This window comes from Cryptomeria japonica, chromosome 1, assembly GCF_030272615.1.
Source record: "Cryptomeria japonica chromosome 1, Sugi_1.0, whole genome shotgun sequence".
NCBI classification, from domain to species: Eukaryota; Viridiplantae; Streptophyta; class Pinopsida; order Cupressales; family Cupressaceae; genus Cryptomeria; species Cryptomeria japonica.
This window is the reverse complement of record NC_081405.1, coordinates 558,954,403-558,980,208: the sequence shown is the minus strand read 5'-3', so window position 1 is coordinate 558,980,208 and position 25,806 is coordinate 558,954,403. Positions and strand designations below refer to the sequence as shown.

The following is a 25,806-nucleotide window of genomic DNA, read 5'->3' as shown; positions in this document are numbered from 1 at the left end:
GTGAATTTTATATTTGTATCAATATTTTGAAAAACAAGAACATTGTTAATTAGAAGCTCCAACAATGAGTTCATAGGATTTGGGATTGCCTAAGGATTTTGGAGGATTTTAGCATCTGTCACATGTTTTAAGAAGCTAACTTAATTGTGAATCTTCTAGTGCAAAATACAATGCTTCCCTTATCAAGAAATAAATCAAGACTGTTATCCTTGTTATATGGCTAGCTCTAAAGGAGATTTTCAACAAGGATGAATGGGCTCTCACCCTAGCCACCTAAATTTTGGTCCTAGGGTGACCAGATTAGATCAATTTAATTTGGTGCCCCTCTAAGTGTGTTTGTGTTTCATCTCTTGATATATCCTCAAGGCATGGTGTTAGTCTTGTACAAATGGTCATGTCCCTTATTACCCTTAGGACTTCCCAGTATACCCTCCTCCATCCAATCCGTCTCCAATGCCCTTCTCTTGCCCCTTTGGTGGTTGTTTATTGTTGCATATTTGCCATTTCTTTGTTCTTCATGTTGGCTTTTATCTTCTTCAAGGTTTTCTAGTCACAAGTTCTTTTTTTTTACGCTAGATGAATATATTTAAGTAGAGTCATCATCATGCTCTCCTTGCATTATGGCTACAAAAGCTCAATTTGGCATTTTATGTGTTTGCACCATGGAGACATGTAAGAAATAAATTCATAGGTTATTCAAAGTTACGAATGATGAAACCTATGTGACTATCATAAAAGTGGTTGAAATAGCTTCTTGGGAGGTTGTTCATGTCCATAATGGAAAGGTGAATGAGGCTTTCTTGGCACACATTACTCAAATCATGAGGATTTCAACTTGGTGGACTATCTTCGCTCATCAACTGGTTTGTAGTACCAACATTGATGTATTCAATGCAGGCGTTGACTCGGTCCCTATGTCCCCTCAGGAAATTTTAGTTACAAGCATCTTTGATGTAGGAGTTATTAAAAAAAAATATGCTAATTATAAGGGCTCTCATCCTTTTTTATGAAGGGATAGATGAAAGACCATTGAAGGCTCTAGAGAGGTTCATAATTTTGCATGGTGATCTCTTCTCCATTGAAAAAATATATTTATGGCTTAGACTAAGATTCATCAAAATTTTATATCTTGTTTTGGGAAATTTTCTTAGAATTATTATTGAATTTCAAATATACTCTTCCACCTTGAGACTTATTTCACTTGCCAAACCCTTTAAACTATCCATTTTTACCTAGATTCATATATAGATAGAATGGGAAAGAACCAATCTATGATGAGAAATACAAAATAATTTGATGATTCCAAACAAAAATCAATCTTCAATTGTTGAGATATATTTGACAATTTGATGCAAACTATAATCACCAATAACTTTACAAAGTGAAGATTGAAAGTTAGATACCTAAGATTCAATAACGAATGAGAATTCTCCAACACAAAACCCCCTCCTCAAAAACAACCTCCCTATCTTTATTTGACTCAAATGTACCAACAAAAATGCCCTAAACATATGACAAAATAATTTACTTTAATTAATAGGAAAGGCTTCCAACAATTTGAAACTCAAACATGGACAAATAACAAATATGGCCATTATTTAAATTTACATATCAAACTCTTTGGAGCATAATGTGCCACTTCCAAAAATTTAGACTCCAAAATAAGCACTAACTACAATCAACCTCTGCCACTAAGGATCAACATTGTTCACTTACCTAGCAAAAACTAAGTTAAATAGGTATTTATTATAGTGAACTTTTAATAACAAAGTTGATAATGTGTAAATTATTGCGTTCAAAGCTAATTAAATTTGAAATGTTACTAATTATTATGGTTTGCATGAGTAATAATTGATTCTCCCAATTCAATCAACCCTATATCATTACAAAAACAAAATTAGAATGATGTCATTTGAGTACTTAACTTTAGAGATGTAATTTAAAATCTTTGATTCTCAACTTGATGAGTGATAATCATATTCTAATATTATTGTTCTAACGAAAAAATTAAAATTTAATAAAATTAGAGGTTAAATCATGTTTGATAAGTTTTAGAAGAACAAATACAAATACAACTCAATCTAAAATTTTAAAAATATAACTTTAAAATAAATTAATTAGTAAAATCATATATCAAATATATCGATACAAAATATTGTAGAACATAAATTTCTTAACATATGAAAAGTAGAAAATATATTGCAATTATTTCTGAATTAAATTGTGCAAATTTTTTTTATGATTGCACATATGATTTTTTATCTCCTTGAATTATCTATATCATCATGATTATAAATCACAAAGTGTGATCCAAAATATTGATGAAAAAAACCTGTATACAGCCTAATCCAAAAACAATTACAATATTTACTATAGATTATACAAACCTAAGTAACAATAGACAATATGCGAAAGTGATAAAGACTTATTCAGTACTTGGATTGATGAGACTTGGTTCCGCCTCTCTCTTGTGTTTTGTGGGTCTGGAATTCAACTTATACATGTCACTTACAAAAGCTGTCAAATCCGCGGCTGAAGATCCTTGCTCTTTGATAGCATTTGTAGCCATCTCCTTCAATTTCTCTGTGCGCTCTCTCATCTCTTCTCCTTTGTCCCCAGTTACAGCCATTGTGACAGCCTCCTTCACTCTCTCCTCATCTGGAATCCCATCTGTGTGTTGGCAGAACTGTATTCCTACGCCCAAGTCAGCAAAAAGCTTTGAATTTAAGTGTTGATCTCCAAACATAGGCCATGAAAGTATTGGAACACCGAGGGAAATGCTTTCGAGTGCAGAGTTCCATCCGCAGTGGCTTATGAAGGCACCCACCGAAACATGGGAAAGAATTACAAGCTGGGGCACCCACCCACGTATGACTAGTCCTCTCTCTTTTGTTCGCTCCAGAAAGCCTTCTGGCAGATATGTGCTATTGATGTCGGTCTTTGACTCTGAAGAAACCAATTCCTTCTTTGGGTACGTTTTGATAGCCCATACAAATGGTTGTCCGCTGGCTTCCAGACCTCTGCCCAGGGCATGTGTCTGCTCTTCTGATAAAGCAGTCTGAATTCCAAACGAAACGTATGCAACGGAACGAGGGCATTTCGAATCCAGCCAGCAAACCAGCTCTTGTTCATTGACGCCCACCATTTTCCCTTGGGTGTTAACGTTACCTGCTCCTCCAAATAAATTTTGTGAATGCACAGGACCTATGGCCCAAACTGGTTTAGCGGTTAAATATTTCAAGTGTTGGACATAGAAAGACTCAAGCTCGTGGAACGTATTGATCAGTATTCCCGATCCTTTCCCAATCTCCTGCAAACGCTGAAAGAAAAAACGCTGAATGGAGTCTGAAAGGTCTGGATTGAGAAAAACTGGGCCTACCTCATGTTTAGACAATCTGAGAGGATGAAGCAGATTGAAGCTAACCACAAGACTGTCCTCCTCATCTTTCTCCAACGTGTTTTGTGATATCGAAGTGGATATGAACTGCATCAGACTTATTGCGAAGGCGCCACAGGTGTTGAACAGAACACTGGCAACGTTAAACTTTTGGGCCGTGTCGATAGCCCAACCCATAAATATATCGTAGACAACACACACGGGAGGCGTTGCTGTTGGTCGGTGGAATTGCTCCTCCATCCAAGTGCTGAAAGGATGTTGAAGTTTTTCCGCCATTTCGAAGATAAGACCTCTAGACTCCAACGGAACAAGATCGTTCCTCTCTCGTCCTTCTAAGCCTTCCACGTCGGGCGTAGGAAGGGTAACCAGGCTAATGTCGAGATCATCTTTCACAGCTTGATGAAGGTGGCTCTGCAGGAGGGAAATGTTAACAGGCGTTGCGACATAACTGACTGCAAGGCCTTTGGAAGCGAGGAGTTTTGCGAGGTCGAGAAAAGGAATGAAGTGACCCAGCGCTGGGAATGGCACCGCCACAACATGAGGCTTCTGCAATCCACTCATCTTCGCCAACAAAAACAAAGCTGTTGAAATGAGCTCGCCTTCTTGTACATATAAAAGCGGATTCTTATATAAAATAATTAGAATGAAATTTGTGGTGTGTACTTTGGCTGGTGAAAGATAAGCTTGGGGCAACTGTCGTGAGACTTCTAAATTTTGGCTCGACGCATGTAGGATTTTTCTTCTCCTTCCCTCATGCATGACGAAACTATTGTCAGTAAGGAGGCAATAATTACAGTGGAAATCGACCAACATTGATTTAACTGAGTATCAAGTCGTGCTGTGGGAGGAAACGATCGGTATTGTATGGCTTATTGTGTAAGTGAGGTTCAACGTGGCTTCCTCGATGCATTGGAATTTTTTAAAAATAGTCTATTTTGATTCGACTGGAAGCGGGATGCACGCCTGGAATTTCGAACTGCTGATGCGTGTGAGATAAAAAATCCTTAGGTTGTAATTGTTTTTTGTTTGTTGCAAGGGAGAGGATCTGATGGTGATGTCAATTTCTATATATGCTATTTAGGAATAGATTATGTTGATCGTTAATTTGAAACAGTTTTATTAAAAAATATAAATCTTTATAATATCATTTATATTTTATTATTGAAGGATCTTTGTTTACAAAGTTATTTTAGCTATATTTGTTATGAGAGCATGAATGTGGTATATTCTTGGTCTCATGATGTCAGAATCTTGTACCTCAACAAAACTTGATTCTTAATGGATTCATTAAGAATCATTCAACTTTACTAACAAAACGATCACTCATTAACATATATTATAATTTTAAATGCAATGAATAATTTATATATATTTTTATCAATATAATGATATGCAATGTGTTTTTGTGAGATGTAAAAGTTTATAATGATATATGTTTATTTTGAATTTAATATGTAAAAGATTTATATCAACATTTGTATTCTAAAGTAACATAATGACTACATTGATAACATATATAAATAAAAGTAAATGCAATAGACCACTATATTGGTTTGAGATATATATACTTGTATGCATTTCATTATAAATATTTAATAAAAGATTTAGATTGATGTTTATTACTTCTAGCATCAAGCATTTTTCTTATATCTTCAATGCTAATATTATGGTATTTGTGTCTATTAAATTTTTTTAATTTTAATTTTCTTTTGATATTAAGAATATATTTAAATCAATTTATAGATAATTGTTGTTATTTTAAGAGTATATTGTAAAAAAATAATCTATGTTTTTTCTTAATTTGAAGGATATATCTTATATTGCAATGTTGTTTCATTATCAAATATCAACCCATAATTTATATGCGTTGCAATACATCAATTATGAATGAGTTTAATATAAAGCAAAATAATCAATAGAATATTAATATTAATAATCTAAATTAGCAAAATAGATGTGTACATGTTTGAATTTTTTAAAAAGTGAACTATAAATTTTCATCTTTATCGCTATTTTAACTAGTATAGATATCTTTATCACTGTTTTATCTAGTATAAATATCTTAAAGACACCTATCTAAAAAATGCATAGAAATATACTCAATAAAATATCAAAAATTATTCCATTTTACTTCAAAATTATGTGTGTATTTATATTTTAAAATTATCTAATTATTCACTCAATTTCTACTTTAAAATTTATTTTCTTAAAAATACACATTTTTATTCTTGTATAAAACTTTTAATTTTACTTATAAAAATATCACCAATCATTAGCTTGTGTTGTTTTCGTAAGGAATTGTCTATGTAGAAATCCAATTGCATCTCACAAAACAATTATTTTATAAATATTAATTAAATTAAAAATTAAAATAGAACCGTATTCTAATATTTAATTTAATTAATAAATACAAAATAATTATCTTTGCCCTTTCATAAGGGGTCCAACATATTTCTTTCGAAAAAGAAATTGGTGAGAGTTAAAAAATTTACGACATGAAAGACCGATCAGGCAATGAAGCACAAGATATTTGTTTCGCTAATTATGAGAGTATCCAATTGCAAATTTATAACTAAAAAGATTCTTCGATGGTCGTAATGTAATTGAATTTGATAAAGAAATGTGTGTTCCTTCCTTCTCCCGTACCACATGACAGAAGTATAATTTTCCTCTGTTAATAATAATTCATTTATAATTCTAATAAACAAAAGTAGAGATAAAATAATTTCTAAGCATAAAAATATATATAATTCATAGTAAGATGTGGGTTACAATTGTCTTGATTTCACACATTGAGTTATCCTCGATATCAAGAATGGATTCTTAGGCAATAAGAGCACCACCACAAGCCTAATCTTCAATAGTTTGCACTTTCTCAAATGGCTAACTAGCAGCTCTAGAAGGAGAAATCGCTAGAGTGAGGTAAAGAAATTTTTCACTGTTTAGCCATCTAGGGGGTCCTTTGTTGTGGAGATATAGAGAAGTTGAATGCTAGTAGGAGGATTGAGACTAGCCATGAACATTATGGCCATGATTGCTACATTATGAATTATGAAATCCATTCTATCATGACAATACCCTCATGGACTAAACTGGTCCTTGCTGGAAAGAGGAAGGGAGGCTAATGACACTTTGACAAGTATATTAGGAGAATCCCTCCAATGGTCATTACATGAAGATGGGCTACTTCAAGTGTAAATTTATTGGCTTGCACTTGTATCTATACCAATAGATATTAGGATCTTAGGTTACAAACCATTGCAAATAAATATAAAATAAATGAAATGAGAATTACAAGCTACACATAAACACATTACATAATATATAGATGAGGAAAACTCTTTCGGGTAAGAAATCTCATAAAACATCATTTTAATAATAAAACACTTACAAAAATTATCTATATCTATAGAACCTATATATATCACTTCCCCATGGCCTTTATGGTTTTATGCTAAGAAAAAATCACATCCATACTCATATTCTAATAAAGGGTTTATATAGAGAGAGAAGACACAAACAAGAAACTTCAATCAACTCTACATATGAAAAGTCCATGTGATTCTATAATTTTTTTATGGAGTATTATGTAGGTCTTATGCCTTCATATGGTCACCGCACACAACAAATTCTTCTCCATATGCCATCTTCTCTGTTACACACCTTACACAAGAAGTAATTGTTTCTAGATAGTACCAAAGTAATCTCTTTTGCAAACATTAGATAGATGCATAAAGATATTGATATTCTATGATACCATAGTGAAATGGTAGAGCTAAATTGAAATTGTAGATAAACTATACCACATCATTGCACAAAAAATAATTAAAATATTTCTTAATGCTCATTAGATTGATTTACATTGATTTGGAATAGCTTTTAAATCCTTACTTTCCCATACCAAACTATCCTATAATATAACAATTGATTTAATGCTCCAACATTTTTGGGTGGATTTGTTAAAATTATTACTAAAGCTAGCTCCAAATGTAATCTTCCACCTTAAATCATATTTCATTTACTAAGCCCTTCAAATCATCCACCTCTACCTAGATGCATCTAAAGATAGAATGCGAAAGAACAATAATCTCTAATTAGTGATACAAAAGAACCCAATGAGTCACTAATATCCTCAAAATAGGAATTATTATAGAATTACAAAGATATATATATTTGTCAATTTGATGCAAACTAGTATTGGCAATACCAGTTGAAAGAAAAGACTAAAAGCTAGATACCTAGGATTCAATAACAAGAGAGTCTTCCCTAACACCAAACTTCCCAAAAAAAACGTCAATGCCTTTCTACAACTCAATAGTAACAACGAAAATTCTTAAACATAAGACAAAATAATTAACTTCATTTCATAGCTCAAAATTGTGAAACTCAAACATATAGATCTAATAGACTATCAATTTAAATTTACACATTAAACTCTTTGTAGCATCTTAATAAATTTACACATCAAAATATTTGTATGTGTAATATAATTGTTAGATTTATACACAATAAAAATAATATACCAAATAATAATATATACAATTTTTTTATAAATAAACTACTGGTAAGGGCTAGTCCCCATATATTATAGAAAAGCAACTGATTACAAAAAGTATACAACTGAAAGGGAAATAAAAGTTTTATCCCAATCTTTGAATTTGATTCTACCAAATACTTAATTGGCATCACCTACTACCTAATTCAAGGCTTGATATCTTTATAGTAAAAAAACTTACACTTAATAAACAAAGTCTTTCTTGCCTTTAGATATTACTAACTATTCTAGTAAACATTTTCTTATGATATAAATCTACTTGGAAAATACAAAAATAGGAGGATGCCTTTATTCTGGACCTTCTTCCTCTGGGTCCATCTTGTCCTCTTCTACATGGTTTTCTCTATCCACCTTAGTTGCTTGAATCAGCTGCTCCAAGCCTTCCTATTGAATAAAGGTTGAGGTCCAATCAAGTGCTAGGTTCTCCACTATATTTATCCAGCTCAAAAAGGAAATTGAGACTCCTTATTGCCGCCTCTTTGTTATCTTGATAGTCATCTTCATCATCCATTAAAATTATTTGGAGTTTTAGCACTTCTTCATCTTGTTTGTCAAAATCTTTGGGTAGAGGGATCTAAAAATTATCAATATTTATGAGAATATCGTCCATGCATTCCAAAATCTAATTCTTGAAGGCTGTTTTGCATAACTCTTTAGCCACGGTATTTTTCAAGCCTATATCTAAAGAGATAGATAGAAACATTGATGATATGTCTGAATTTATGTGATATCTATGATCTACCATTATAAAATTCTCTCCAAACACCACTTTGATCACATATAACACTAAAAGATGACTATACCTCAAGAATGTGCTCAATCTCTCATTCATTATTTCCCCTAAGAAAGCCATCTGCCTTCTAATTGTCACCAATCGGATTGGGATCTCCATTTCATCTCTAAGCTTTGATTTTTCATTTAGGAAAACCTCTCTTGAAAAGAAAAATAAACTTTTGGATATTTCCAAGACTCCACCATCTTTAATAAAATTTCACATCCACCATAAAAGCTTGCACATATTAATGAGAGGGTTTATCCTTTCAATAATCAAATATTGATATTGGATGACATACTTAATCATGATTTTTTGGTCTCCTGGACTTCAAGAACATTTCCTTACCAACACATAATGACTCGGCTAGCTAACTAATTTAGCAATAACTCCCCAAATATTACTATCTTTCTTCTCCATATTTACAACTCTTTTATATCTACCCTAACTAATATTAACTAATCATTTATCTTAACATCTATGCCTTCAGATAGTTGATAAACTTCAACCCTTTGCTAAATTTCCTTCTAATTTACTTGGGTTGTAGCTATAATAAATGTGAATCTTAAAAAATTGGTCCCATCAAAGTTGATAAGATCAAATTGCCCTGATATAATAGTATTTTAAAATGCAGAGTATGTGCAGGATCATGGTGTGTGAAAACAGGCCCTTAAGTGGCAATGAAATTTTAGAAAATCAAAGTTATGCAACTTGACATGAAAATTTGAATAAGTTATGAACATTATTTTAAGAATATGTAAGAAGAGAATCTATAGAAAATTGAATGTAGTTTCTAAGCTACTAATTATTTTTTGGAAGAAAAAAAATCCTATTTGATGAAAATTTCAAATTTCAATGCAATGGTACTAAAATTTCAAGAAAAAGATAAGTAGTAGGCGTATGTCTGACCACCCTAATCACAATGAAATCATAATATTTTTTTATATGATTTATAATATAAGTATTAGACTCATGTTTGGATGTGACACACATTTTTTTATAAAGTAAATAATTATTTATGAATTGTTTACTACAGCTTTTCAGAAATTCGGAAACTCCTACGTCTGACCACCTTAACTTGGTCAAAACCTTATGAAATTCTTTTTTTTTTAATTTCTCCCTATATTAGACAAAGCATAGAATGTGACACATTTTTTGGATTCAAAAAATATTATACCATTTAAAAGTTATGGGTGTTTTTCATTCAGCCTATCAATTAGGACTTTTGTCATAATTCAATTAAAAAATAAATAATAATTATTTATTAAAGTCAAAATAAGACAAACCTTATATTCTTGGAAAGCTGAGAATTTCCTTAAAAACCCTTTTTTATTTTATCAATTTTAGCTAAAAAAAAAGTCGTCAGCCACTAGTGTGAAATCTGGAAAATCAAGCAATACTGAAAAACACATTTTTTCAATTGACTTTCAAGGCTTGTCATTTCCAAGCCAAATCCCAAAGAATTCCTGAATGGACAATGGAGGGAAAAAATTATGTTTTAAAATCGGATATTCGTTTTGAAAAAAAACAAAAAAAAAACATATTTTAGTAAATTGGGCATAACTTTTGCGTTTTTTATCAAAATTTTGATTTTTTATAGGAGTTGCAAAGGTAATTCGGAACTCTATGATATGGAATAGGTAGATTTTCAATATTTTGTTTTAAAAATAATTATAATTAATTTAAATTCACCCTTCATTTTTAAAACATAAAAAGCTCATGACTTTTTCATATGATTTCCCTATTGCATGAATTTTTTGTAACAATCATCTCAAAATAAACTAAATAAATAATATTAAATTTAGGAATTTTATTAAGTTCAATAAATTTTGATAAACCATGTTATCTATGTTTCTTCCTTTCTCCACCTCTCTCTCCTAAACCTATCACTCCACCTGTTTGTTTCTTCCTCCTCTTTTGTCCATATTTATACATCTCTCTAGACCTATATCTCTAACTTCCATTGAATACCTCATTCATTCTCTCAATCTCTACACTTATATTTCTACCTCTTCATAACTTCCTCCTCTATGTCATTCTCTCTTCCCTAGATCTAGACTAGTCTCTCTGCATTTCCTTCTCATCTCTAGCAACAAAATTCAGAGGGGACAAGGAGAGGCGTAGGGAAGTATCAACAAAAGGAGAGGGGGAGAGAGGTGAGAAGGAGAGAGTAATTAGGGAGAAGAGAGAGAGAGAGAGTGAGAGAGAGATAGAGGTAATTAGGTGGTAGGCGAAGAGAGAGAGAATGAGACAGAGAGATTGATATTATTAGGGGGTAGGAGGAGAGGGGGAGAGGGGAAAGTATCAACAAAGAGAGAAGAGGTATGGGGATAGAGGTGAAGAGAGAGAGAGAGATATAAAGTAATTAGGGGGTGGGGAGAGGGGGAGAGGGAAGTATCTATAAACCCATAGGAGGAGAGAACTGAGAGAGAGTTGGGTGTAATTAGTGGATAATAAGAGAGGGAGAATAGTAAGTAGCAACAAAAGGAGAGAGGGAGAGATGTGGAGAGTAGTGAAGAGAGTGATAGAGAGAGGATAATTAGGGGGAGCGGAGGGGGGGAGGGAAATATTAACGAAGAGATGGAGAGAGAGGGTAATCAGGGATCTATCTCCCCATCTCTCCCCCATCTTCCTTTGTTGATGCTCCCTCCCTCTCTCTCCCCCTCCCCTTCCCCTAATTACCTTATCTCTAGACCTCTCTCTTTCAACCTCTCTCCTCATCTCTCCCTCTCTCCCTTTGTTGATACTTTCCCATCCCCCCTCTCCTCCCAACCCCTAATTACCCCCAACTCTGTCTAATTCTCTCTTCCCCAACTACCATCTCTCTCTCACACCTATCCTCACCTCTAACTTTACCATATGACCCCTTAGGTGTCGTTAGGGGTCATATTGAGTCCTAACAAGTCATATGGTGTCGTTATGGCTCTTATGGTATCCTAAGGGCTCATATGGTGTTCTATGACCCCTTAGGACACTATATGACATCATTAGGGGTCACATTATGTCCTAACAGGTCTAATGGTGTCCTATGATCCCTTAGGACACTATATGATGTCATTAGGGGTCATATTATGTCCTAAGGGGTCATATGGTGTCTTATGATCCTTTAGGACACCATATGGTGTTGTTATGGATTGTATGGTGTCCTAAGGGATCATATGGTGTTCTATGAAACCTTAGGACACCATATAGTGTTGTTATGGGTTGTATGGTCTCCTAAGGGATCATATGGTGTCCTATGACCCCTTAGGACACCATTTGGTTTTGTTATGTGTCGTATGGTGTCCTAAGGGGTCATATGGTGTTCTATGACTCCTTAGGACACCATATGGTGTTGTTAGGGGTTGTATGGTGTACTAAGGGGTCATATGGTTCCTTATGACCCCTTAGGACACCATATGACTACTTAGGTATCGTTAGGATTCATTTTGTGTCCTAAGGGGTCATATGGTGTACTAGGACCCCTTAGGACACCATATGACCCTTTAAGACATTGTATGACATCGTCAGGACTCATATTGTGTCCTAAGGGGTCATATGGTGTCTAATGACCCCTTAAGACTCTATATGCCATCGTTAGGGGTCATATTATGTCCTAAGGGGTCATATGGTGTCTTATGACCCCTTAGGATACCATATGGTGTCGTTATGGGTCGTACGGTGTTCTAACGGGTGATATGATGTTTTATGACCTATTAGGATACCATATGGTGTTGTTATGGGTTGTATAGTCTCTTCAGGGGCCATATGGTGTCCTATGACCCCTTAGGACACCATATGGTGTCGTTATGTGTCATATGGTGTCCTAAGGGGTCATATGGTGTTCTGTGACCCTTTAGGACACCATATGACCCCTTAAGACACTATATGGTGTCATTAGGAGTCGTATGGTGTGTTAAGGGGTCATATGGTGTCCTATGACCCCTTAGGACACCATATGGTGTCGTTAGGGGTTGTATGGTGTGCTAAGGGGTCATATTGTGTCCTAAAGGGTCATAGGACATCATATGACCCCTTATGACACCATATGACCCCTTAGGTGTCGCTAGGGCTCATATTATGTCCTAAGGGGTCATATGGTGTCTTATGATCCTTTAGGACACCATATGGTGTCGTTATGGATTGTATGGTGTCCTAAGGGGTCATATGGTGTTCTATGAAACCTTAGGACACCATATGGTGTTGTTATGGGTTGTATGGTCTCCTAAGGGGTCATATGGTGTCCTATGACCCGTTAGGACACCATTTGGTTTCGTTATGTGTCGTATGGTGTCCTAAGGGGTCATATGGTGTTCTATGAAACCTTAGGAAACCATATGGTGTTGTTATGGGTTGTATGGTCTCCTAAGGGGTCATATGGTGTCCTATGACCCGTTAGGACACCATTTGGTTTCGTTATGTGTCGTATGGTGTCCTAAAGGGTCATATGGTGTTCAATGACTCCTTAGGACACCATATGGAATTATTAGGGGTTGTATGGTATTTTAAGGGGTCATATGGTTCCCTATGACCCCTTAGGACACCATCTGACTGCTTAGGTGTCGTTAGGATTCATTTTGTGTCCTAAGGGGTCATATGGTGTACTAGGACCCCTTAGGACATAATATGAACCTTAAAGACATTGTATGATGTCGTTAGGACTCATATTGTGTCCTAAGGGGTCATATGGTGTCCTATGACCTCTTAGGACTCTATATGCCATCGTTAGGGGTCATATTAGGTCCTAAGGGGTCTTATGGTGTCTTATGACCCCTTAGGACACCATATGGTATTGTTATGAGTTGTATGGTGTTCTAAGGGGTCATATGGTGTTTTATGACCTCTTACGATGCCATATGGTGTTGTTATGGGTTGTATGGTCTCTTAAGGGGCCATATGGTGTCCTATGACCACTTAGGACACCATATGGTGTCTTTATGTGTCATATGGTGTCCTAAGGGGTCATATGGTGTTCTATAACCCTTTAAGACACCATATGACCCCTTAGGATACTATATGCTGTCATTAGGGGTCGTATGGTGTGCTAAGGGGTCATATGGTGTCCTATGATCCCTTAGGACACCATAAGGTGTCGTTAGGGGTTTTATGGTGTGCTAAGGGGTTATATTGTGTCCTAAAGGGTCATAGGATATCATATGACCCCTTAGGACACCATATGACCCCTTAGGTATCGCTAGGGGTCATATTGTGTCCTAAGGGATCATATAGTATCTCGTGACCCTTTAGGACACCATATGACCCCTTAGGACACCATATCATGTTGTTATGGGTCTTATTGTGTCCTAAGGGGTCATATGGTGTTATGTGACCCCTTAGGACATCATATGGTGGCGTTAGGGGTTGTATGGTGTCAAGGTCACCATATAACCCTAAGGACACCATATGACTCCTTAGGGGTCATTAGGGATCGTATTATATTGTAATAGATCATATGGTGTCCTATGACCCCTTAGGACATTATATGATCCCTTAGAACACCATATAGTATTGTTAGGGGTCATATGGTGTCCTATGACCCCTTAGGACACCATATGACTCTTTAAGACACCATATTGTATCGTTAGGTATCGTATGGTGTCCTAAGAGGTCATATGGTGTCATATGACCTCTTAGGACACCACATGGTGTCATTAGGTGTCTTATTATGTTTTAAGGGGTCATATTGTGTTCTATGATCCCTTAGAACACCATATTACCCCTTAGGATAGCATATGATGTCATTAGAGGTTATATTGTGTTCTAAGGGGTCATTTGGTGTCCTAAGGGATCTTATGGTGTTCTATGACCCCTTAGGATACCATATGGTTTTCTAAGGGGTCATATGGTGTCCCAATGCCCCTTATGACACCATATGACCCCTCAGGACACCATATAGTGTCGTTATGGGTTGTATGGTGTCCTAAGGAGTCATATGGTGTTTTATGACCCCTTAGGACACTATATGGTATTGTTAAGGGTCATATGGTGTCCTAATGCCCCTTAGGATACCATATGACCCCTTAGGTATTGTTAGGGGTCATATTGTGTCCTAAGGCATCATATGGTGTCCTATGACCCCTTAGGACACCATATGACCCCTTAGAATACCATACGTTTTTGTTAGGGGGCATATAGTGTCCTCTAGGGTCATATAGTGTCTTATGACCCCTTAGGACACCATATGACCCCGTAGGTCTTGTTAGGGATCATATTGTGTCCTAATGGGTGATATGGTGTCCTATGACCCCTTAGGACACCATATGGTGTTGTTAGGGGTCATATGGTGTGCTAAGGGGCCATATTGTGTCCTAAGGGGTTATATGACATCATGTATGACCTCTTACAATACCATATGACCCCTTAGGTGTTATTAGGGTTCATATTGTGTCCTAAGGGGTCATATGGTGTCCCATGACCCCTTATAAAACCATATGACCCCTTAGGACACCATATGGTATTGTTCTAGGTCTTATGGCTTCCTAAAGGGTCATATGGTGTTTTATGACCCCTTGGGATACCATATGGTGTCATTAGGGGTCGTATGGTGTCCTAAGGGGTCATATGGTGTCCTATGACCCCTTAGGACACCATATGACCCCTTAGGATGCCACATTGTGTCATTAGGGATCGTATGGTGTCCTAAGGGGTCATATGGTGTCCTATGACCCCTTAAGACACCATATGGTGTCGTTAGGGGTCTTATTTGTCTTAAGGGGTCATATGGTGCTCTATGACCCCTTAGGACACCATATGACCCCTTAGGACACCATATGGTGTCATTGGGGGTCATATTGTATCCTAAAGGGTCATATGGTGATCTATGACCCTTTAAAACACCATATAACCCCTTAGGAGACCATATGTACCATTTTAAATAAGGAGAGATATAAGGATGAAGAGAGATGAAGGGCTAAAGAGAGGGAGAAAAAATGAAGGACAACGACATAAATAGAGATATATATATTAATGAGTGTGAAGTGAGAGGAAGAAAAACTGAAGGACAAGGATGGATAGAAAGAGGTAGACATATCTAGAGATTGAAAAGGAGAGAGGAAGATAGAGATAAAAATGAAAATAAAGGAGAGGGAGATAAATAGATATAGAGAAAGAGAGAGGTAAAGACAAAGATAAATATATAAAGAGAGAGAGAAATGGATAGAGAGGGGTAAAGAGAGTGAGATACAAAAAGGAAGAGTTAAAGAGATAGAAAGGAAGAGGAATATTGATAGATAAAGAGATGTAGATAGTTCAAGAGAGTGACAAAGAGAGATAGAGATTATAGATAGGGATAGATAGAGAGGGAGAGAGAGAGAAAGAGGGAGATATGGAGATATATAAAGGCACTATAGAGAAGGATGGGGGGAGAGAGCCAGAGATATATAAAGAGGGTATTAATAAAGAGATAAAAGTAGAGAAAGGGAAAGATACTTAGAGAGGGTGATAGAGGAAGAGAGGGAGAGGTAGATTAATCATGTAAAGAGGAAGATATATGAAATAGAGGAACATATAGAAAGAGAAACTGATAGGTAAATAGATAGAGATGTGAAGATGGAGATAGAGATAGATATGGATAGAAAGTGATAGAGAGAGTAATACAAATGGAGGGAGAGATGGATTGAATAAGTGATATTTAGAGATAATTAGATATAAATATACATGAAGATAGATCTATAGGGATATAGAGATAGAGGGGACAAGATAGGGAGAGAAAGGAGGTGATAGAAAGTAATAGATAAGTATAGGTAGGATAAGGTAGAGGAGTGAGATAAATAGAGAGAAGAGAGATTATTAGAGAGATATATAAATAAGAAGTGACAATGATGGAGTGGGAGAGGAATACATAGGAATAGAAAGATGGAGATATATGCAAAGATGCACATAACTTGATAATTTATTTATCTATATGGGATGAGAAAAGAAGTGACATAAGAAGAGAAGAAAGAGATAGATAAAATATATTTATGTAAGTATAGATAGACAAGTGATAGATAAAAGAGGTGATAGGAAAAAAAATCAAAAAAAAAGGAGACTTTATATACAAAATTTGTGAGTATTTAAATTTTTAAAAACGAAGGATTAACTTCAAATGATAATAATTAATTTTTGGTCAGTAATATCATAAAATTACCTTATCCATTTAATAGGTTTCTGAATTACCTTTCCAATGCCTATAAAAGATCAAAATTTTGATAAGAAACACAAAAGTTATGCCCATTTTACTAAACTATACTTTTTATGTTGAGAAAAACGAATATCCGTTTTTTTTTTTTCCAAAATGGATATTTTATTTAAATGAATATCCAATTTGAGAAGGCATGACATCACAATAGTGACATCACAAATTAGATATTCATTAATATTGGATATCCGATATTAACGGATATCCGATTTGGTTTGGTATTACCAAACCAAATTCAAATTTTGGCCGACCCAAACAAAAAGTCAAAGTGGATTTTGGCTTGTTTGGAAAAGATTAAAACACATTTTTTTCTCCATTGCCACTTTTTGGCCCCTCGTGATCTTGCACATACCCTACAATATTTCAAAAGAATGTTTATGTGTTTAATGCACCAATCCAAAGTTTAAAAAGAGACAAAATTTGAAATTTGAATTTCCCCTCTACTCCAAGCACTTCATTAACTACCCCAGGCTCTCGATTCCTAAGGAATTCCAAGTGCATTTTGGCAAGAATGTCAACCTCAACATTGCCTTCATTGTAAATATGAATAATTTTGAAGTCATCAAATTTATTAACTAATTCTTTAATTGGGTATAATTATTTGACCAACATCCAATTGGGAGATCTATTTTTTTTGTATAGCATTAATTATGATCTAAGAATCTCCTTCCAAATGAATCTTCTTTGCTTCTACTTTGAAACAAAGTTGTATCCCCAACAATGTAGCTCTAATTTATGGTATATTATTTTTTTTTCACCTAAAGCTTTAGATTCTACAATAATAATACTCCCTTCAGAATCTCTAGTTATACATCCTATGCCTCCTTCATATGGGTTACCTCTGGCAACCCGTAAAAGTTAATTTTAATCCATCCAGCCTGGCGGGTACCATATAACATTTTTTCTACCTATTTTAGAGTTCTTACTATTAATTCTATCTTGAATTTTGGGGACTATTTTAAGACCTTAAATCTCTTTGTCATTTCATCATGCCATAGAGTGAAATCCACTCTCTTAATAGAGTGATTTATTATAGCTATATTAACCAAATCCAATACTTGATCTTCAATTTTATGGATTAATGTTTCCTTTGGCATATCTTTGTCCTGGAAAATTCTACGATTCTTTTCGTTCCATACTTCCCAAACCACCATTGAAGGAATCACTCTCTAGAGACTAGCAAAAATCTCTTTCTTCTTCAAACCATTCCATATTTTAAACCAATCCAATAGACTTTGAGGTTTAGGGCATTGAAAATTCAAATTGCCAAGAAAATGATCCCAACACTTCTGAGCATAGAAGAATTCTAAAAGAATATGATCTGCATTTTCATTTGTCTTTTTACAAAGGACACATAGATATTTTCTCCCTTAATTCCCATTTTCTCCATACGGTCCTGGGTGAACACCTTACCTTGAATAGCAAGCCACACAAATACCCTAGCTTTTGGAAGACATTGCTTATTCTACAGAAGTTTACACATCCAGTCATCTTTTACCATCATAGCTTCTTTGATTTTATAACCTAAAGTAACCTTATAAGAGCCAATATTGAAGCCACACCATCTAATCCTATCTGGTTCATGAGAAGGCACCAAACATCTCTTTTTTAATAGGTCTCTTAATATTTTTTATGATGATTTTGAGATTTGTAATTATCCAAAGATTCCCATTGCCAAGTCCTAATACCATCCTGTACCATTATTTTCCCATAATCCTTCACTCTTGATCCCCAAATCCTCAAAGTTTCCTTTTTTGTTTCCTCCATATTTAGGAGATTCTCCAAAATTGTATTCTTATTCCATGAGTCAAACCAGAAAGATGCACTACAACCATCACCAATTTCCCATGTTACATGCTTTAAAATTGTTTCCCTGTATTCCAAGATATAGCTCCATATGGTTGATCCCCTTGGAGGGTCTCTTATTTTCAGAATACCAGTAGGATTGTCACTATCTAGGTATTTCCTTCTTAATAATTTGACTTATTTCTACTCTCTATTTGAGTACAGCTACCAAGATAATTTTTCTCCCTTTGCTAAATTCATCATAAATAACTATTCTATCCCTATTCCACCTACTATCTTTGGTTTGCATACTTTCTCCCATGCTATAAGTGAAACTTTGTTTTGATGTTTAGCTCCATTATAGAAAAATATTCGTATAATTTTTTTCAAATATTCATCAATTTTGTTTAGATCATTAATATTTTTCCTGTAGATGAAATCCATCTTCCTTTCCAAGAACCCATTGTGTCAGCTCATACCTATTAATCAAATTCTCCTAGTAAAATTTTTTTTTATACCTTCAAAAAGTGGATTTCCTAAAAATTTTAATGGAAAATTGGCCACTTTAAGATTTAAAATTCTAGCTAGATCTCTTTGAAGACTCAATTGTGTATTCAAGAAAAAAACCTCAAATTTATTCAATATATTTGTTATCCAAAGGCATCAAAATATTTATTTAGAAGCTTCTTAATTGTCTTGGCTTCTCTCCTACAACATTGACCAAAGAGGATGGTATCATCCGTAGATTGTTGATGCGTTACTGAATTCATCCCAACAACTATTTTAATAAATCAAAAGTTGTTTCTAGATTAAATTATGTGCATGATTTTTGAATCAATGTTTCAAATCACACTTCGTGATTCTGATTCTTTTTGCTCTCTTTATCCTGATGATGGATCACAGAGTGTGATCCGAAACGTTGATTCAAAAATCATGCACACAATTTAATCCAGAAATAACTTTTGATTTATTCTATGGATTGTGGAAATCTCTTATCTCTTACTATTTTAATTCCAATCTAACCACCTTCATTTCTAATTTTTCTTATCATTCTCCCTAGATCTTCTACCATTATGATGAAAAGAAGGGAAAATTGGATCACCTTGCCTAATTCCTCTTCGTGTACTGAAAAGACCCTGAGCTGCTACATTCATTAGCATCGAAAATTTTGGTGAAGAAATACAACTATTGATCCATTCTATCCAATCTTTGATAAAACCAAATCTAAATAAAACTTCTTTTAAAAAGCCCCTATCTACCAAATCATAAGCCTACATGATGTCTAAATTAAAAATCATACCAACCTATCTTATCTTTATTGTTGAGTGTACTGCTTCATGTTCTATTATAATACATTCCACAATTGAACTTCCCAGAGAAAAAACACTTTGTTCTTCCACTATTATAGTGTTTAAGACCGATTTTAATCTATTTGTAATTGTAATGTTGGAAAAAGGTGAATGATGGAGATCTAGAGGAAGCTTTTCTTCCCTCCGAGGAGAGATGAAAGTTTCACTGTGGATTTCCCTTCAAACACTTCTCATGCATTAAATTAGAAGAGGGAGGGAAAATGCACTAGATTCAACCTCCAGAGAAAGAGATTGAATTATGAGTGATGGTAAGTTAATCCCCTCTTTTGGAATGAGATTTGAATTGATTGAATTGTGTACTTATGAAAAAGTGAAAAAGCGACAAAGATTTGATTATAACTCAAAATAGAAGCGTAGGATGAATCTATGCACCTGGATTTGGCAATAATCTATCGAGATGAAGTCATCCTACGAATTTGAGAAAAAGTTGTCCAGACCATGGCGAGAGTGTACACGGTCCTCCGAAAAATCTGCAAAATGAAAAGGGTTTTTCCGCCTCTACAAATGGAATCCAAAACCAAAAGTACAATTTCACACTTGCAACCTATACACAAGATAAGAGAGGAAAAGGGGTTGGGATTGGGGGTTTGCCTTTAGGTCAAACCCAAGTTTTGGAATTAACCAAATGATGAAAGAAAGTACTTGCAAGTAAATGTAAATGAAATACTGAACTGTAAATCACCTCAAGGGAGGTTGTGATAGAAATGTTGATAGAATTGCTTCTATTGGATTGAATGTTGAAAGGGATCTCCTCTTTAATGGTTGAATCCTTGACTTGAATGCAACACCTAGCATTTAAGGGAGACTTGAGAATGTTCAATGCTGGAAAGGAATGCTTGAATGCTCTTGAATTCTTGATCTCATGTAAAATTCCCACTCATCCAACTTATGAAAATGAGAGGACAAATGCGACATATATACTCATTAATTAGAGTTAATTGACTAATTTTCCATCACAGACCGACATTTGGGGGAGTTTTCCCACTCAATGTGCAACCTCCAATGCAAAATTGGAAAGGGTCCTGCCCCAAAATGGGGTAGGGATAGGGGCGCCACGCACCTGTCCTGCCCTTTTTTTCAGGATAGGATGCAGTTTAGGCAATGTGGAGGGCAAGAAAGATGCAGATCTTAGGTGTTGAGCAAGTCTTTGGTCTCCTATCAGGCGTAGGGATTCAATTTGCATGTGTGAGGACCCTAATATGGTCACAAATTGCAAGGGTCACAATTTCATGACACTAGAGTAATAATTTTAGTGATTATTTAATATGTTGTGTTATATAGAGAAATTGGCCTAAAATCCCCCATTGATTGGACCATCTTCTTTGGAATCAAATCTAGGAATGTATGATTCATTGTCCAAAGAATGGTTCTCTTCTTTGTTGATTCCTCCACTACCTTGAAGATATCATCTCCTAGTATTCTCCAAAAGCATTGAAAAAATCTAGCTAGGAAGCCATCAAGCATTGGAGCCTTATCTAGATTCATTTGGAAGACTAATTTTTTCACATCTTCTTTTGCAACCTTCTTAAAAAACTTTATTCTATTCATCAAAAATAATTCTTGGTATTGCTCCTAGGAATTCCTCTCTTGCTTTCTTGCTCAAAGGAACTTCTTTGTTTATCATTCCTCCAAAGAATATAATTACCTCCACATTTACTTCCTCTAGGATTTGAGTTTTCCACCCATCCTCTCTTGAGATGTCTGCATATGTACTCATTTCCTTGTTTGCTATTGAAATTTTATGAAAAAAAATTGTGTTTCTATCCCCTTCTTGGAGCTATATCTCCCTAGACTTTTGTCTCCAAAAACATTCTTCCCTTGCCATAATTTCATATAAATGTTCCTTTAGTGACTTTTCCTTTTCATATTCCTCTATTCTCATTCCTTCTTTTATAATTCTTTCATTCAAATTTGATAATTCTTTTTCTATTCTATTTTTTTCTTGAAAGATATTCTTGAATTGATTTCTATTCTATTCTTTAGGTTTCCCCTTGATATAATTTAGCTTCTTACTTAATTGATACATATATGTTTGATCTATTTGGTCTACATTATTCCACCATCTAGCAATCAGAACCTCCAAGTTTGGGTCTCTTAGCCATATATTTTCAAATTTGAAAGGAATACCCCCTATTTGATTGTTTTAAATTGAGGAGAGTTGAACAAGATAATGATCTGATCTAGTAAAAGGGAGCACAAACACTTCATAAAACTACAATTGACTATCCCAATTGCATGCACTTAGAATCTATCTAATCTTTCTGCAATATTGGTGAATCCTTTCCTATGATTCATCCATGTAAATGTCCCATTCAATGCTTGCAAACCTTGAGTTTTCCTTTTTTCCTTTCCTATCTTCTAAGGAGGCTAGATACACCTTTGATTTGTTTGAGTCTTTCCTCTTGGGTAAATGCACAAAGTTGGGTCCCAATCTCGAGGAAGTTTGCAGGTTGGGAAAAGAGCCCACTAGAAATGGGTGCCCGATTTTTACAAATCAGGTACCCATTTCGCTTCGGGTGCCCAAGGTGTTAAAAAATAGACACATATTTTTCAGAAACGTGTGCCCATTTTGGTTTGGTTGCCCGAAGCTAAATGGATGCCCAATTTGTAAAAAAGGGGTGCCTGTTTTTTAATGTATTTATTTATTTATTTTAATCCATTTTCACTACTCCAAAAATGGGTAAACGTTTTAGAGGAGCATGGGTACCCATGTTCTTCATCCCAGTTGACCCCCCAAGACCATTTTTTACCTCCTTCCAGGTACGTAGTTTTGTTTTTTATATTCTTTTATTATTATTATTATTTTTCATAAAAAAAATATTAATTTATTGTTAATTTTTAATTGTAGTGTTTTAAAGTTTGAAAAATATTTTTTATTTTTATTTAATTTCATGTTTAAAATAGTTTTTAGTTTTTAAGTATTGCAAAAAATATTAAAAGTAAAAAATAGTAAAAACTTAAAACCATAGGAAAAAACAAAAAACAAAAACGTAAACGAACAATAAACATTCGACACAAAAACAGACAATAAACCCTTGATAGAAAAATGAACAATAAACCCTAGATAGAAAATAAATGAACAAAAAACCTTACAAAAAAATGAACAATAAACCCTAGACAAAAAAAAATTAACAAAAACCCCTAGAAAATAAACGAACAACAAACCCTAAAAAATTAACGAACAATAAACCCTAGATGAAAATCAACAATAAACCCCCCCTCTCTCTCTCTCATGTACATGTTACCCTCTCTGTCATTACTCTCTCTCTCTCTCTCTCTCTCTCTCAATCTCTCATTACTCCCCCTCTCTCACACAAACACATTGCCCCCTCTCTCTCCATCTCTCTATCATGTTACTCTCTCTCTCTCTTTCATTACCCTCTCTCTATCATTATCTACTCTCTATCTCCCATTATCTATTCTGTCTCTAACTCGTTGTATCTCAAATTACCTGTACTCTCCCTCTCTCTCTCTCTCTATTTTAATCGTGCGTAAAAGTTTGAATGTTTAAATTTATATTTCTAAATGTTGTATCTAATTATAAGTTTCTTTTGTAAAAGTTAGATGTTTAATTTATGTTTTGATGTTTAATTTATGTTTAAATTGAACTTTAAATTGATCATGTGTTGAAATGTTATATTCTATATGTTTCCTATGTTATGTATAAATATTAAACATGTATAGTTAGAAGTTAAAATGATATCCTAGGACACCTTAGTATAACCTACAACCTTTTAAGATACCTAGGACCCCTTAAGATACGTAACTAGCACTTAGTAGGACCTTTAATACCATAATATTCTCTCTCTCTCTCTCTCTCTCTCTCTCACACACACACACACACACACACTCTCATGATTATTTTTATGATTTTGATGGAACTTATACTAATGCATCTTTAGATGTTAAATCAAATTCATGTTCCTTATATAATATTGATCTACCTTAAATCAAATTAATTTATCAAATTCATGTTCCATATTGAAAATGATTTATATAATGATTATTAAAAAATGATATATATTACGAAAAATAGATAAAAAGGTATTGTTTGAGTTGCATGGGCATTATGATGTTTTATTTTTTAGAATATTTCTTATACTTTGATTTAAGTGGATAATATTTCTTAAATGGTGCTTATTATTAAAATAGACACACCTATTAATAATATAGATCTATGTGAGTTTCCTTTTTTTATATTTAGCTTGGTAAATTGTATTTAATTATAAGTTTTTTTGGAAGGTGAAATGTAAATTAAATAGTAATTGTAAATTTTCATGTTTGTATATATATGCAGATTATTTTCACATCATGAATGAGTTTGAGATAGATGAGCTATTAGGTCTAGAGCCACCTCCACCCCCTCCACATCCACCACCTCCACCTCCACCTCCACCTCCACCCGATTAGTTGAGGCAGAGCATTAGGATGAATATTGATTCTCTTATTAGGGATATCCACACCATTAGATGCGAGCCTCATCCTCCTCCACAACTATTACACCTTACAGATAGTATGCAAGGGATTGTTCATTTTGTACAGGCTTTAGATAGTGAGTTGGATAGCTATCGTAGTTGGAGGAAGGGATTGCATGCTTTTTACGCTGATGGCCTATCATATAAACAAGTCAATGAATTGAAAATAATAAAAATGGATTTGAAACAATATTTTGTGAACCCTAAGATGGGTGAAGAGATAGATCCGAACAAGCCACAGATCTCTATTCGATGGTGTAAGCACCCCGGCATAGCTACACACTTTTGGGAGTGGTGGTGGATGGTCTTTGACTATCCGCCACACTCCAATCATGAGGTGACCGTGTTTTGTTTTTTTTAATTGTGGGCCGAATTTGAATTGCGTAAAAAATCCAATTACTTTGACATTAGATCATTTTAGGGGGTCGGGAGAGGCATGCCCCAGGATAGGTCTGGGGCCAAATTGAGAAACAGAGTTAGAAACCATGTGCATGATGATCCCTTGGTTCCTCTTCCTGCACCGGTTGTTCCAGCACCTGCCCATCATTGAGCAATGGATTCTGCTCTTGGTTCATTGAGTGCCTTGTTGGGCAATTTGGTACAACAGTTGCGTGAGGTGAGGGTTGCCCCTACCTTAGCGCATGTTTGCACGAGTTGCAGGAATGTATGTACGGGTCCATAGAGTGAGGCTGCCCCTGGAGGAGATGATGGTTTTGATGATGTTGATGTTTCCTATGGTGGTTATGATGATGTCGAGGAGGGTGCACATGATGATGTCATCTCTTCATATGTTGATCAGCCTATAGAGGTACAAATTTATTTATACAATTTACAATGCAATATTAAATTCCTTATATATACACATATGAACCATAACACAAGTCATTTTTTTTTAATAGAGAATGTATCATACCATGTCATTAAGGGACCAACATCATGTTACCTCGATACCTAGAGATGTCGGTGCCCCATTTACGGTATGCACTTTCATCTAGATACATTTTATTAATATGTACATTTAAAATAAACAATAAAAATTTTAATGTAATGATGTGTATGATATGTTTTTTCAATTTTGTAGGGTGCTTTGTTAGCACCAAGGTGGCTAGTTCTTCATGTGACCCGTCGACCGCTAAGGCTCAACCTCATATACCACTAGTATGTTTTTCATCCATTAATTTGAAGTGTTTATATGTGTAGTCACATAAATCTGTCCACTTAATTAAATGAATACTTAGTATTTATTTGATTATTTAACCATCAATTAATAATTAATTAAATTAATATTTAATTA

The 25,806-nt window shown here is 34.6% G+C and overlaps 1 protein-coding gene across 1 annotated transcript; it reads right to left on the bottom strand.

Moving 5' to 3' along the window:
* Positions 1-2,414: 2,414 nt before the first annotated feature.
* On the bottom strand, positions 2,415-3,972 carry LOC131056922 (scopoletin glucosyltransferase). Its single transcript, XM_057991194.2, has one exon. The coding sequence runs from the start codon at positions 3,956-3,958 to the stop codon at positions 2,426-2,428; it is 1,533 nt and encodes a 510-aa protein (XP_057847177.2). The 5' UTR covers positions 3,959-3,972; the 3' UTR covers positions 2,415-2,425.
* Positions 3,973-25,806: the final 21,834 nt, after the last annotated feature.

Excerpts from the sequence above, each read along its gene's own strand:
- LOC131056922 (XM_057991194.2), bottom strand. The coding sequence starts at position 3,958 with ATGAGTGGATTGCAGAAGCCTCATGTTGTGGCGGTGCCATTCCCAGCG.